Source organism: Sinohyriopsis cumingii, chromosome 11, assembly GCF_028554795.1.
Source record: "Sinohyriopsis cumingii isolate HCF-2022 chromosome 11, ASM2855479v2, whole genome shotgun sequence".
NCBI classification, from domain to species: domain Eukaryota; kingdom Metazoa; phylum Mollusca; class Bivalvia; order Unionida; family Unionidae; genus Sinohyriopsis; species Sinohyriopsis cumingii.
The window spans coordinates 94,288,711-94,304,979 of record NC_142971.1 but is presented as its reverse complement, the minus strand read 5'-3'; the positions used below and the strand labels follow the sequence as shown (position 1 = coordinate 94,304,979).

At 38.1% G+C, this 16,269-nt stretch overlaps 1 protein-coding gene across 2 annotated transcripts in view; it reads left to right on the top strand.

Moving 5' to 3' along the window:
- The window catches only part of LOC149789029 (uncharacterized), a 130,812-nt gene that overhangs the window by 72,492 nt on the left and 42,051 nt on the right, over nucleotides 1-16,269 (top strand). For both annotated transcript variants that reach the window (XM_089975200.1, XM_089975201.1), the window contains exon 12: nucleotides 4,842-4,902. In XM_089975200.1, the coding sequence (XP_089831326.1) occupies nucleotides 4,842-4,902 (61 nt within the window). The remainder of the gene's footprint in view (nucleotides 1-4,841; nucleotides 4,903-16,269) is intronic.

Here is a 16,269-nt window from a genome sequence, read left to right as displayed (position 1 = left end):
TTGGTGATATAACTGTACTGTGTTCTTGTTTTCTTGATATAACTATTGTGCACTTGTTTTGGTGATATAACAGTATTGTGCACTAGTTTTGGTGATATAACTATATTGTACACTAGTTTTGGTGATATAACTGTACTGTGCACTAGTTTTGGTGATATAACTGTATTGTGCACTAGTTTTGGTGATATAACTGTATTGTGCACTAGTTTTCTTGATATAACTGTATTGTGCACTAGTTTTCTTGATATAACTGTATTGTGCACTAGTTTTCTTGATATAACTGTAGTGTGCACTAGTTTTGGTGATATAACTGTATTGTGTTCTTGTTTTCTTGATATAACTATTGTGCACTAGTTTTGGTGATATAACAGTATTGTGCACAAGTTTTGGTGATATAACTATGTTGTGCACTAGTTTTGGTGATATAACTGTACTGTGCACTAGTTTTGGTGATATAACTGTATTGTGCACTAGTTTTGGTGATATAACTGTATTGTGCACAGTTTTGGTGATATAACTGTATTGTGCACTAGTTTTCTTGATATAACTGTAGTGTGCACTAGTTTTCTTGATATAACTGTAGTGTGCACTAGTTTTGGTGATATAACTGTATTGTGTACTAGTTTTGGTGATATAACTGTATTGTGCACTAGTTTTCTTGATATAACTGTATTGTGCACTAGTTTTGGTGATATAACTGTATTGTGTACTAGTTTTGGTCTTTTGCAATATAATCCAACAAGTGTTACAGTAAGATGACTTAACAGTGTGTAATTCATAGTCAAGTCTCCAGGTCAGTAGTCAAGTCCTCAGGTCATTAATCAAGATCACAGCTAGGAACAATTGAATCCTGGTCAAGGCTGTAACTTTTGAAATGTTGAGGTTTTTTCAATCAAACTTTCACTAGATATATACCTATGTTATGACTAGATGGTGTTTTGTACAGCCTCATGCCTTAGTGTCAGAGTCATGTCCATGGAAAATGTAAACATGTAACTTTATCTTTCTTAGCTCTTTCATTTCAACAACAGAAGATATTTCCATAAAATTTTAGCCTTTTGTATCATGCACATCACTGGAACACCTCAAGGTCATGGTCACAGCAACACCTCAAGGTCTTGTAAATGATTTACATCATTATACAGGGTATAAACTTTTTAACAACTGAAAATATTTTATAGAGCCTTTGTCATTTGTGTATCATGACTAGTTGTAGTAGTACATGTCACAGCATCATGGTCAAGGTCATTTACATCTAGGTCAGAGTCACAAAAATGGAAAATAAACTTTAATACTTTTATCCTTCTCAGGTCTGTATTGAACCTTGAGCCACTTGTATAACCATCATTGGGAAAATTTAATTGTATTTCCATGTTCAGGCAATTTATGAAACCTTATCAAAATATTTTTGTCTACAAAATTTTCAAGTTGATAGTAAGAGTGTGCTCAGCTTGGGAATTTTCACAAATAAGCATAGTGTGATATTTTAAGAGTCAAGGATTCATGAGTAAGCATAGTGTGTTGTAAGAATTGAGGATTCATGAGTAAGCATAGTGTGTTATTGTAATGGTAAAGGATTCATGAGTATGCAAAGTGTTTATGGTAAGGGTCAAGGATTCATGAGTAAGCATAGTGTGTTGTTGTATGTGTGTTGTAATGGTAAAGGATTCATGAGTATGCAAAGTGTTTATGGTAAGGGTCACGGATTCATGAGTAAGCATAGTGTGTTGTTGTATGAGTCAAGGATTCAGATTGCATAGTGTGTTATGAGTCAGGATTCAATAATAAGCTAAGTATGTTATTTATTATGTGAGTCAAGGATTCATGAGTAAGCATAGTGTGTTATTGTAAAAGTCAATGATGCATGAGTAAGCTTAGTATGTTATTCTAAGAGTCAGGGATTCATGAGTAAGCAAAAGTGTCAGGGATTCATTAGTAAGTAGAGTGTGTTATTGTATGAGTCAAGGATTCATGAGTAAGGATAGTATTATTGTATGAGTTGAGGATTTATGAGTAAGTATATGTGGAGCCGCAAGGGGCTGATACAAGGTATATAGGGACACTGATAACCGAAACTCGATAAGTCTGATCCTGAGGATTGCTATGGCAACAAACATCAGCTGATACTCCATACATGCATCTTAGTAGGAAACGGGTATGAAGTATGTGGGCATAATAGTTGAGTACATTTAAGTACTGACACAAATTGGGGGTCAAAAGCAAAGTTGTGAATGCATGAAACTTGGCAATGGCCCCTGAATTGTTTCTATAGTAACACCTCAAAAAGAGAGACTCAGTGGAGTTTGTAGGGTTGTGCAGAGTGTCCAACACCTGTATGTGGTGCCGCAAGGGGCTGATACGAGGTATATAGGGACACAGTGCCGAAACTCGATAAGTCTGTTCCTGAGGATTGCTATATAACCAACATCTGCCAATACTCCATACATGCACCGTAGGAAGTGGGTATGAAGTATATGGGCGTAATAGTTGAGTACATTCAAGTACGGAACAAATAGTGGGTCAAAAGCAAAGCTGTAAATGCATGAAACTTGGCAATGGCAATAACATTAATTGATTTGATAAAGAGCCCCTAGAACAGCTGGAATGGTACACTATGCAAGAAATGTCCCAAATGAACAACATGGTGGAAGGAGGAGAGGAGTGTGGTTCTTTCTGCCAAAAAAATTAAATGCAGCATCTGCACTTAAAGGAATGCATATCTACAGATGTATCAGTTATATGAATGACACCTAACTGACAATGTTTGATCACATGCTTCAACTCAGTCATCTGATTGGTTCAACATGACAATGTATCTAAATTTAGTTACTAGCTTATTAACATATATTGGCTGCAATGACATCATGTCTGGGCAAAGAACCATAGTAGACAAAGAGAGGATGCACTGTGTATTACTTAAACTACATTTAATCAATTAAGTTATTTTATATATATATATATATATAGAGAGAGAGAGAGAGAGAGAGAGAGAGAGAGACTTTTTTCCTTCTTAATACTAGATAGTGCATAGATCATGATTAAAAACACTATGTATCAGAGGGAGGGAGAGATGACGTGGCTGTATAATACTCAGTTCTTTGCCTTTTCATTGTCCATTGTTCAGTCCATTTGTCAGTCCAGCCTTATCAAACCAGCAGTTTCACACAATATACTGTCTGGAAGCATTCCGTTAATGTGATATTTGCATCAAAATTATTGTCAACAAGTTAAATCAGAAATTTTAATTTGTATACATGCCATGTTTCCTGGATTGTCCAGTAGTTTTGATTTTGGCCCTGATCTTTCAATTAACAGTTTGCTTACAAAAACTCCCAGAAATCACAAATCTGCCACACATAGATACTTCAAGCTAAAACATTATCTGCCAAGCATATGTATTTCCAGCCTCACAGCAAGGGGTTAATTCAATGTTTTATGATAATCCTGCATTTTCAGAATGTATGATGTGTACTTTCCCAGATTTAAGTCTGTGTTGAAAATTATGTGAAGAAAGTCATGGTCTATAATGTACATATACATTTACGCACTTTTGCTCACACACAATAATGTGTTAATGGCAGAGCTCCTAAAATGACCAGAATTTCTGGATATGTTTGGCCAATGACTGTTTGCTAACTTGCTATGTCAGAGTAAATTGCGTGTTAGTCTGGCATCACTTATAAACACCCTTAGAACAAAATGTCTGTAGCCCAGGCATAAGTAAAAGAAGAAGAAACGATATTAGCAACAATGACTAGCTTTGTTAGCATCCTACAACACTTGTTTGAGATCAAATAGTTGCCACTGGACTTTAACAAAATTGCCTGTTCATTAAATGTTATGTATTTTCAAGGTAGTAACTACCCTGTTTGTCAGTTAATAATTCATTTTAAAAAATAATGCAGTAGCATGAAATGCTGTTGCTGGGTTCAATTCTGTTGCATAGTTTTTGGAAAGAAACAATAAATTTCACTGAAAGAAATATGAGAGAAAACTAGTAAGGTATGAAGAGATGACATGAATACTAAAGCAGCCTCCAATCTGGAACCCAGGATGACACTTTTTCCAGTACATTTAATAATTAAGTTTATAAATGTTCTCTTTTTTTTCTTGCTATTTCTCTTTGTGTGTAATGAAATTTAACAACTATCTGGCTGCTACATTAATTTTAAGAAACAATTGCCCAGCAAGGGCTGTGAGATTTTTGGCATCTGTGGTTCAAAAATTTGCCCTGATCCCGAAAATATGATAAATGATAATATTATATGCCAGTTTGTGATTTTGATACAGTATTATATGCCAGTTTATTTTTGTTACAGTTTTAAAAAATGATGTTTGACTATAGTACATTTCCACATTGAGAAATTGCACAATATGAGCACAAGTTTTCAAATTACACCATACATTTTTTCATACAAAAAGTAGTAGATGATGAAACTACAAAAGCATTAGTTGGATAATGTCAAAAATGGTCTCTGATCTTTTTCATTTGCTGTTTTATTATATCATGTATGTTTAATGGACAGGTATGCCTGAAATTATATGGTCCCTTTACCATATATGGTGCTCAAACAGGCATGAAAGTCAGGGTCTTTCCCCATTACCATGTATGGTGCATGGACAGGCAAGTCTGGGTTATGTGTCCGATTACCATGTATGGTGCATGGATAGACATGACTGTGGTTACATGGTTCCATTCACTTATTCAGAAGTACAAGTATAGTATTGATTACTTGCATTATACTCATTGTTATTCTAGTAGACGTGAATGCCAAAATAACATACTGGTCAATTTAGTTAGACTTGGCCATCATTATTATATTTCCTTGCATACATTTCAGATGGCTATGGAAGTTTCATGGAAGACACAGAGACACTGGCTGATCTGATGGAGGCCATGAAGTATATTCTGTCTCCTCTTTTCCTCTTCCCTTTGTCTCTCTCAGTCTCTCCTTCTCGCTCTCTCTGTCCCTCTCTCCCCCCACCCATGCCAGCCAACCTCATTATGATGACTTAGTTTCTAGTCATTTGTGTCATTCTAATAAATCTCTCCATGTAAAGATTAGGCATTTAATATTTGGATGAGATAGTTATTTTATATTATTGTTATTGAGCCAGGATGTGTAAATGAGAAGAATTAGAGAGAAATCAAATATATAGAGGTTGTTTTCTTTACTTGCATTAAAAAGCATGATAATATATTTTATCAGGAGTACAATAAAACATAGCATTTTAACAAGTGGCAGTGCTTCAAATTAAAAAGCTATTACTTTTTCTTACCTCAAGATGAAATATATCTGGTAGGTAGTTAAAAAAATCGTATTTTAAAAGAAAATATTTTTTTAATTATATACCAATCTTTGTGCCTGAATGGAAGTGTTGATGATTTAACTTGTTCTTCAGTCTCATCCCTTGCATAAAAACCAGCTCAACTTGATTGTATTAATAGGATTTCATGAAAATGGCAGGAATTGAAGAGACCAGCAGGTTTAAGATTACCAGTTTTGTTATAGTTAGTTACATTGTAATAGCAGTAATATATAACCGGAAACTATTTCATTGCTACTCTTTTCCAGGATGCTAAGTCCCCATTCCAAGCTAAATATATACTTAATTATAAGTTGACTCAACTTTTAAGTCAGATTCCCTGATGCAAAAAAGCTATTTTCTCTTTGACCCTCATATAAGTTGGGGTGTATGTTACAAGTCAGATCTGTCTGAAGGGTGACTTGAAGACAGTGACTCAAAGTTATACTTTTAGGGAGAGAAAGCAAAGCTATGCTGAATGAGTAGGTAGAAAATAACTAAATAAGAATATTGTGTAATGAATACCATCATGAACTGATAATCACAGTACATACCACAAATGCATTTCTGAATGGGAGTGGTGGTATAAAAACAGAAATATTTTAATTGAGAGTATTTGTGCATACTGCAAACATCTAGAGTTTACAGTATTTTCCATAGATTTATCAGATTTTTGGCATGTCACACTTATATAATGGTCCCATCTCTGCATGAATAGAATTTTCAGGAAATAAGTCAACATATGAGTGAGTATAGATTGTATTCCCTCCTCCAGCTAGTTGTTGCATGAAAAGAAAACAGTTCCAGACTGTTTCCTTAATCATATCCTATATGCAAAATATCTACCTTTTACTTGAACTTGCATCATCATATGCATGTGTTTGAGCACACATTGATGTCTTTTGGCTTCCTTTTCACCAAGCTTATCCTTTTTTTTAGTTGTTTTAGACATTTTCCTCCCCAGAACTTGCTTTGTGCATATCTTTGCCCCATTCATAATTTGCGAAGGATTTTTGTATATCACTTAGCAAAGTGGGGCCTGAGTACATTTTCACCTTTCTTAGGACTGGTGTCAGAGTATCTCCTACCCAATCTTAGTTCCAGGTTAATGGTGGGGGGATCTCATTCAGATTATAATTATGTCACAAAGTGGGGGCAAATTTTGGCATTAGAAGTTACCATGGGACACACTCATACCTGTTTATGGTATACTAAGTGTACATGTTCCAGTGGTTGTCCTATTTGTTGTCTGCAGGAAGATGCAGAGCAGGATTTAGCTGGAGGTTGCTGCACTTAGAAATTAATAAGGGTCCTACTTCTCTTCATCTCAAGGTGACCTCTCCATTTCCAGGAGGGGTCTAGGTCACTTCCTGTGTTAAGAAAGTCAACATCTTCATTGAGGGAGGGATCAGGAAAACTTTCTATATTTAAAAAATCAGTGAAAGGCCTCAATCACTGATACCCATACCAGTGCTGACACCTTTTCTAATAATAATAAATACTTTATTTAAAGAAGTTAACTCTCTTGTTGTAGTTTTCATGCCATTTCTCAGTGCAATATAGGCTATATATGGGGTCAGTTGTAAATGACAGGGGAAGAACCTAGAGAAAACTCCAGTAAAAACCTCTGACCCTCAGGATGCTACTGGCAACTTTTTCACATACCAACAATGGCCAGTCCTGAGACTCAAAAACATGTGGACGGAGGTGAGATGGCAGTGAGTGGTAAGGCAAGTGGACACCCAGGGCCTCAGGTAACTCAGTTATAACATACTGTGTTCTCCTCTGAATTGTAATATACTATTCTCCACCATGCCCCCAGGATGAACACAAAAACATAATGAAGTATGTTTAAATACATACCGTATTTCATGTAATTTTACACCTGAAAAAATAATTATTTACTTCAGTATATGAAAAATTATATGTAAAATAATTATCATTTGGAGGTACTGACCATATACAAAAAGTAAAGGGATCAAACAAGTTCTACGGACCACATGCTACACAGCTTAATAGTACAAACATACAAAGTAAATGTATATTTTCTGTCTCATTCTGCTCTCAACTCAAGAATCTAATTACAATAAAAATAAAAGTACTCAGAAAGATTTTTATTGTTATTAGTGAACGAGTGAGAGAGAGAGGCTTGTGTCTCAGTGTGCAAGCTCATCTGCAGTTAGAGCATATGTAGCTGTTATGTTGTGTAATGGTGGTAAAATGATTAAGATGGTTTAAACAAATCTGGAATGCCAAAGTTGGCAAAGATGCTCTAAAAGACTGGGAAGTACATTGTGGACCTTCTTGCAATGAGCTTACCAATGAAAGAGGGAGGCGGCTGCTCGAGTTCGCAAGCTACAACAACTTGGTACTAGCCAACACCCTGGGACAACATAAAGCTTCATGATGCTGGACATGGCACTCACCAAATGGAACCCATCACAACCAGATCGACTACATACTGGTTCAAAACCGTTACCGATCTGGCATCAATAGAGCAAAAGCAAGGACATTCCCAGGTGCTGATGTTGGGAGTGATCACGACCTCGTGATTATGAACTTCCGAGTGAGGCTGAAGAAAATTAACAAGCCAAAGAACATCAGGCTCAAATTCAACCTTGAACAGCTGAAGGACCCTAACATCTGCAAGTCATTCCAAGCCACAATTGGAGAAAAATTTGCTCCACTCCTTGTGATGGATGGTGATGTCAATGAGATGACAGACACCTTCAACACAGTCATGACAGCAGCTGCCAAGGACATCATTGGCCTCCATTGCCTGAAGAAAAAACCCTGGGTTACAGAAGAGATTCTGAAGTTGTGTGATGCCTGAAGAGAACTAAAAAACACCAGACACACAACAGGGGCATTGAAGTACCAAGAAATAAACAAGAATATCAGAAAAAACTTGAGCAAAGCAAAAGAAAATTGGATTGGACAAAAGTGCACAGAAATGGAGAACAGTCTGATAAAGAATAACAGCAAAAAGGCATTCCAAATTGTGAAAGACCTCACCAGACAGAAACAACCAAGAGTCAGTACCATTCAAGACAGAAATGGAAAATGCCTCACAGAAGCGAGTGACATTGCAGAAAGATGGACTGAGTATTGCAAAGAACTCTACAACCATCAGTCCAAAGGAGACCCAGAGGTGCTTGAAGTTCCAAACTCCTCAAATGATGATGACTTCCCCATTCTCAAAGAAGAGGTGGAGTCAGCAATAAGAGCACTGAAGAATGGGAAGGCAGCTGGAGTAGACATCCCAGCTGAACTTAACGAGAATGGGGGAGAATCAGTGAAAGAGCTACTAACAAAAATCTGCAACAAGATCTGGCAGACAGGTGAATGGCCAACACAATGGACCCAGTCACTGATTATAACACTTCCCAAAAAAGGCAATCTCCAGCTGTGCCAAAATTACAGAACTATCAGTTTGATCAGCCATGCTAGTACGGTAATGCTGAAGATCATCTTGAACAGACTGAAACCACAAGCAGAAGAAATAATCGCTGAAGAACAGGCCAGGTTCCAGAGTGGAAGAAGCACAACAGAACAAATATTCAATCTCAGGGTTCTGTGCGAAAAGTACTCGCAACACCAACAAGACATCTATCATGTGTTCATAGATTTCAAAAAGGCCTTTGACAGAGTGTGGCATGAGGCATTGTGGGCCACAATGAAGAAGTATAACATGGATCAAAAGTTAACTAATACCATCAAGCAGCTGTACGCCAAGGCTACCAATGCAGTAATTGCCCAAGGTGCTGTATCAGACTGGTTCCAGACAACAGTGATAGTGCGTCAAGGCTGTCTCCTGTCACCCACACTTTTCAACATCTACTTAGAGCGCATCATGAGCGAAGCCCTGGAAAACCACTGTGGGACAGTCAGCATTGGAGGGCGTAACATCACCAACCTCCGCTTTGCAGATGACATTGATGGGCTGGCAGGCAGTGAAGATGAGCTAGCCACCTTAGTGAAGAACCTGGATGAAACATCTTCCAGATTTGACATGGAGATAAGCGTTGAGAAGACAAAACTGATGACAAATAGTAGCAAACAAATCTCAGCCAAGATTAAAGTCAGAGGACATGAACTGGAAACAGTGAGCCAGTTCAAATATCTTGGTTCCATAATCACTGAAGAGGGATCAAGAGCAGAAATTTTGTCAAGAGCAGCACAAACAATGGCAGCTATGTCAAAGTTAAGACCCATCTGGAGACACAAGAATATCTGTCTGAAAACTAAAATCAGACTATTGCAAGCTCTAGTCATCTCAGTCTTTTTGTACTCATGTGAGGCATGGACCCTGACAGCAGGATTACAATGAAGAATCCAGTCACAAAAGAATCCAGTACCAAAAGAGACCGGCGTAAAGCTGAGAGGCTTTAACTTTCCACCAGACTCACTATTCATAAGCAGATCTATGAAGCCGCTAAGAAGAATGTCACAAATATAGTCCATGCAGCGAAATCAGCCCACTATACTACTAAGATCATGGAAAGTTCCACCTGCAAAGAGCTCTTAGAGATTACTAACAAGTTAATGTCAAGGAACAAATCTACACCACTTCCAACTACCTTCTCTCCAGTCGACCTTCCGGACGTGTTTGAAAATTTCTTCCGTGACAAAGTACAAACCATTAGAGATAAGCTTCACACCACAATTTCAATTGACTCGTCGTCACCATACAGTTGGGATACAGAATTTGAGCGGCAACCATTAGCAGCATTTGAACCTGTCTCTATGGATTTCGTACGTACAATCCTGATGAAAAGTGCACCAAAGTCATGTGAACTTGATCCAATTCCAACATCACTGCTGCTTCAGTGCTTAAATCCAGTATTGCCTTCACTAACTGATGTTATTAATTCCTCTCTCTCATCCGGGGAATTCCCATCATTTTTCAAAACTGCCATTGTAATGCCTCTGCTGAAGAAACCAACACTAGACCATAATGATTTAAAGAACTACCGTCCAGTTTCTAATCTCCCATTCATATAAAAAATCTTAGAAAAGGTTGTTCTATCCCAGCTTGTATCTCATCTAAATTCAAACAGTCTTTTTAGCAATGTACAATCGCATATTGCCCTTGCCACAGTACTGAAACTACTCTTCTAAAAGTAGTTAATGATATTCTCTCTGCGTTGGATAGTGGAAAGATTACAGTCCTCCCCCTCCTTGATTTGTCTGCAGGATTGGACACAATAGACCATGATATATTACTTCACCATCTCCAGCATGTATTTGGCATTCATGATACAGCCTTACTGTGGTTCAAGTCCTACTTGGTCAACATGACACAAATTGTATCTGCAAACGGAATAAACTCCAGCCCAGTTGATCTATGTTGTACTGTTCCACAGGGGTCTGTTCTTGGACCTGTTCTCTTCATTCTGTACACTCAGTCGCTCTCAAGTGTCATAGATCATCATCTAGTGTCTCACCAATTGTATGCTGACGACACCCAAATATACAAATCTAGCCACCCAGCTGAAGTTGATGCTACCATCCAAGGTGTAGAGAGGTGCATTTCTGATGTGAAATCATGGATGACATGTAACAAGCTGCAGATGAATGATGATAAAACTGAGGCCATTCTGATCACAACACAAAGACTTTCTCATTCACATCCTTTACCTCAAACAATAAATATCAGCAACACCAACATTAAATTCACAACATCAGTATGATACCTAAGTGTTGCTCTGGACAGTACTCTCACATTGCACCAACATGTCATGAACATATGCAAGGCTGCATATCTTGAGCTGAGACGCATCAGCTCAATTCGCAAATATCTTTCAGTTGATGCCACTAAAACACTTGTGTGTTCATTAGTACTTTCAAGACTGGACTATTGTAACTCAATTCTGTCTGGTTCATCTCAATATCTGCTCCAGAAACTTCAAAAAGTTCAAAACACAGCTGCTCGGATCATCTTAGAGTACCACGATCAGAGCACATCTCCCCGCAACTCTGTACCCTATACTGGCTATCCATTCGATCCAGAATCAAACACAAAATTTGTTCTCTGTGCTACATTTCACTGTCAGACTCTAGTCCAACATACCTGTCTGACCTCACCCGTGTGTACACACACTCCTCTTCTGACAATCGTATACTCATTATTCCAAGTATGAAAACAAAGTCATATGGACAGCATTCTTTAGATTACCAGGGTCCAGCAACGTGGAATGAATTGCCCACTGAACTTAGACACAAAGACACTGATCACATTCAAGAGAGCTCTCAAAACTCATTTATTTCGACTGCAAGAACAAACTTAAAGACTTAATAATGTTTCCTACCTTAATATTCTCAGCATGTTTTTTTTTAATGTTTTCTAATTTCATGGTATTTGTTTTTGTAATCATATCATTATATGTTTTTTATCTTATAGGTGTTGTCTAATGTTGTAAAGCGCTTAGAGCTTCTAAAGATTAGGCGCTATACAAAGTCCTCATTATTATTATTATTATTATTATTATTATTATTATAATAGTGTACCAGGTTTCTAGTGATTCAGTCTTGTACATTTTCTACACTGAAGAGGGAGGAGTTTGCTAAATCAAATAAAAAATATTAACATTGAATTGTATTTAGCATCCATAGGAGATAACCTTAAGCTTTGCAGATATATCATTACTATTTACTTTGCACATTTTACGAATCGGATAATGATCACTTGCTGAAAAACTAGGCACCTGTACTAAAGTGATCAATTAGTGTACTTTATGTTTCAGTGACTCTTGTAAGTGAGGTAATAAGTTGAGACAACCCACAAGATTCAGTCACGCCTAGCTATCTTGCATTCTTACAATCTGAGTAGTCTGTTTGACTTAGGATCATGATCTAGAGCTACCTCATGTTCAGTTTCAAACTTCTCCATCCAAGAGACAGGTGAATCAGGTGGCATGTAGAAATAACATACTGTTGACTATAGTACTTCCTTTGAATCATGTTACCTGTAGACATAACCTGCTAGCTGATTTTTATGAGGCAAGACAGATTTGTATCCAAATTGTCTCAAGTCAGCTTCTTCTTTATGAATAGTTTTTGTTCTTTCCTTTTTCATTTAATTGATACCAAGATCATTGTTTTGTACATGTATACTTATAAAGGTTTCACATGTGCCTAACATGTTAAATGTTCTGATTAAGGATCAGTTTTACCTCATCAGGTACTGGCAAGATGTGTCTAAGATTGAGACTTGCCATGCAAAGCCCTTTCTTTGCTAGATGGGACCTGCCATGCAATGCCCTTTCTTTACTAGCTGAGACTTGCCATGCAAAGCCCTTTTTTTCTAGATGAGACTTGCCATGCAAAGCCCTATATTTTCTAGATGAGACTTGCCATGCAAGGCCATTTCTTTGCTAGATGATACTTGCCATGCAAAGCCCTATCTTTTCTAGATGAGACTTGCTATGCAAAGCCGTTTTTTTAGATGAGACTTGCCATGCAAAGCCCTTTCTTTACTAGATGAGACTTGCTATGCAAAGCCCTATCTTTTCTAGATGAGACCTGCCATGCAAGACCCTTTCTTTGCTAGATGAGACTTGACATGCAAGCCCTATCTTTTCTAGATGAGACTTGCCATGCAAAATCCTTTCTTTGCTAGATGATTCTTGCCATGCAAAGCCCTGTCTTTTCTAGATGAGACCTGCCATGCAAAGCCCTATCTTTACTAGATGAGACTTGCCATGCAAAGCCCTATCTTTGCTAGATGAGACTTGCCATGCAAAGCCCTTTCGTTACTAGACTTAGTAAATAGCATTATTGGGTATAGACTTTGAGGATTCACTTTTAACATTTATATTAGTACAGGTTCTTAAATTTATATTCAAATCAATGCAAACATGTGGATTAACACTGACTTTATATACATTTTCACTAAGTCTGGCAACAAAATTGTTGGAAGTTTTTAGGGGAATATCATCTGTGTACTTCTTCATATGAAATTTAATTAATTGTACTTCTGACTTGATTAATGTTTCAGCAGAATAAGTATATTTTGATACTTGCGCAAAACTTTGTACTTGTTGCAGGTCCATTGTAAATATAGCACCTGATGGCCTTGCCATGGTGGCAGATTTCAGTTGCATGGCCTGTTTTACAATAAATACAAGAATCATTGGAAGTTTTCTTCAAAATAGGTATAGCAGTTATATTTCTTAGTAATAAAGCAGTTCTTTTGCACTCAAGTGAATCTTGCCCTTAGAATGCATTGTTAGATTCATTTTATTTCCAGTGTTTACCAGAACAAATAAAGGATACTGGTCTGTGTAATGTAATTAAACTATTCACATAGATCATTAAGCACTTCATTTACTTGGCTCACTTGACATCCCAGACATGCTGCTTGTACATTTGGAATGGTGTGTAAAGAAGACTTTTGTAATCTTTGATTTCATGCAGGCTATGACTATCACTCGTATCATTTTCTTCTATCTGTACCACTATTGTTTTGTAAGGTGAGGGTCCATGTTCCATGTTGTGTATGCTATATTATTTATTTTTGCCCCTCTGTCTCTTTACACCAGCCTTTGTTAGGAAAGGGGCCACTGTCCATCATAAGATAGCAGTGCAAGGTAAGGATGAGCAGGGCTTTATTCTAACTGATCTGATGTTGACTTAGTAGGGAGTTAAGGTTTGTTCACCAAGTTACTCCCCCCCCCCCCCGGGCTCCTCTCTGTTTCCTTGTAATCCAGACTGAACGAGGACCTTTTATCAGTTTTGACACCTTCTGAATGCCATCCTTTTACAGCTGTTAATACCACCAGTTAAATGGCTTAGTAAATATCAATAAATAATTCCTGCAGCTCTAACACCACACTGGTATAGGTACCACTCAAATGTGCCTAGTCTTTATGGGGACATATCTGCTGCCAGCATGCCTGCTCCCTTGTGATATCAGGTGAACAGACGTATTTCTTGTCAGGTCAGATTTGGTGAGGAAAGTCATGTTTGCTTCTCTCTCCTTGATCAGTGTCACTATCTTTTGTCTAGCTGAGAACACAAGGAGTGAGTATATGCTGGAGAATTGGTGTCCCAGATAGCCAAAGTAATTAATAGGGCTGTTCATGATACAGTGGTGAATACTCGAATGGCTTCTTGCATTCTAGAGTTGATGAGAAGATATGCTCTTTTGCAGTCGTCATCACTTAAATCCCATCTTGCTGCAGCAATGCATTCTCTCCTTTTCATTCCTTACCAGACCTTTTCTTCAGGGGCTGTGTTGGAAAGATCTAAAAGCAGATGAAACAGGAGTTTCTTGTTTTGCACATGGCAGGGGTTGTACTAGAGAAAGACATTCATGGGCAAAATTACAGTAGGAGTATGCCTAAACAGCCTTTTTCTTAGCCAGGCAAACCAGCTAACCAACCTCACATGTTCATTTGATTCAGCTACGACAGGTGACATCATTGTACCTATTCCATGCCCTTCATTCATCTTTAACCCAAGCCTTCGAGCCTTCATGAAAACTTAAAATGGCAACATATCCCACTCTTCTTCCATGGTGATGATGGCATATCTGGACAAATATTCTGCAAAAATACTTGGTAAGTTCAGTTTTATTTCAGAACTGGAACAATCTTATCATCCTCACAGTTTAGGATGGATAGTCAGTTGTACAATGTTGGACCTTGTCCCCTCAGAGTATTTAATTCATCTAGGTATGGAGTTTCCTACTCATCTCAACCCAATTTATCTTCTGTCCATACACATTGACCTCATTGACGATGCATTACAGACGATTTCATCTACAATGTAAACTTTGGCCAGGAACTTTCTTCAAGTTCTCATCTTGCTTACTGAGGTGATGAACTTGATCTGTGTTAGCTGCCTTTACATAGTTCCTCGCTTATCACACTGACACCCAACCTTGGATCTTTTAGAACACCAAATTGTAATCTCAACTTAATTCTGCTGCTTCCTGTTTAATTGGCAAGACATAGAGTAGCTAGTTGTGGGAATACCTGTTGAAGTCCCCAAGGTTTAAGTCCTAGTCTGCAAAGATGTCATTATTTTGTCAGATTGGAGGGGGGCACACTTACTGCCATGCTTCTTGGCTATCAGTGGCAGGAAAAGTCTCTTCATATCAGTCTCATGGAACTGAAGGCTACACTACCTGCACTTAGAGGGAGCATGGGTAAGAAAAGACAGTTCAGATAGTTGGGGACATCTCAATCATGACAAACTACCTTGTCAAGGAGGGAGGGACAAATCACCAGAGATCTGCATTATGGTATGTCAGTTGCATCATTAGTGTGCCGAGTACACTATATGCCTTACAATCTGACACTTCTCTGGCAGGGTTATCTTCTTGGCCAATTCAATATCAAAGAGAGGCCAACTGCTTCATAAGGAGTAGTCTCTCCATGTCTTTCATCAAGTTTGCATCCTTGAGGACCAAATGGTGTTAGACCTGTTTATGACAAGATGGAACAACCAATTTCCTTCTTTTGTCTTTCTGTTGCCGGACCCAGAGGCCTGGTCTGTCAGTGCCTTAACAGTCATCTGGGAGGGTATATGAGCCTGTGCCTTCCAACAGTTATCTTGATCACTCAAAACTAATCCAGAAGATGTGGAGCAAGGCCAGCAGAATAGTTCTGTTTGCTCCACTCTGATAGGACAGATCCTGGGTCAACAATCAGCTCAATCTGTCAATAGACGTACCCGGGAAGATTGTAGCAAACCCCACCCCATCCAGCAGCCAAGGTCATTGGTATTACATTTGTCTCTGAAGAATATCCTCCTTTATACCTGACTTTTGACAGGGACGACTTGTGTGGAAAGGAGTTTTGCACTTCCACCATGGAGAGGTTCTTGACAGCTAAAAGGCCCTCCACTTAGAAGGCATATGAGGGTAAGTGGCATGTTATCTCTAGTGTCAGTTCAGTGATGTAACGCCTCTCTTATCTCCATTCCCCAGCTGACTAAATTCTTTCTTTTCCTTTT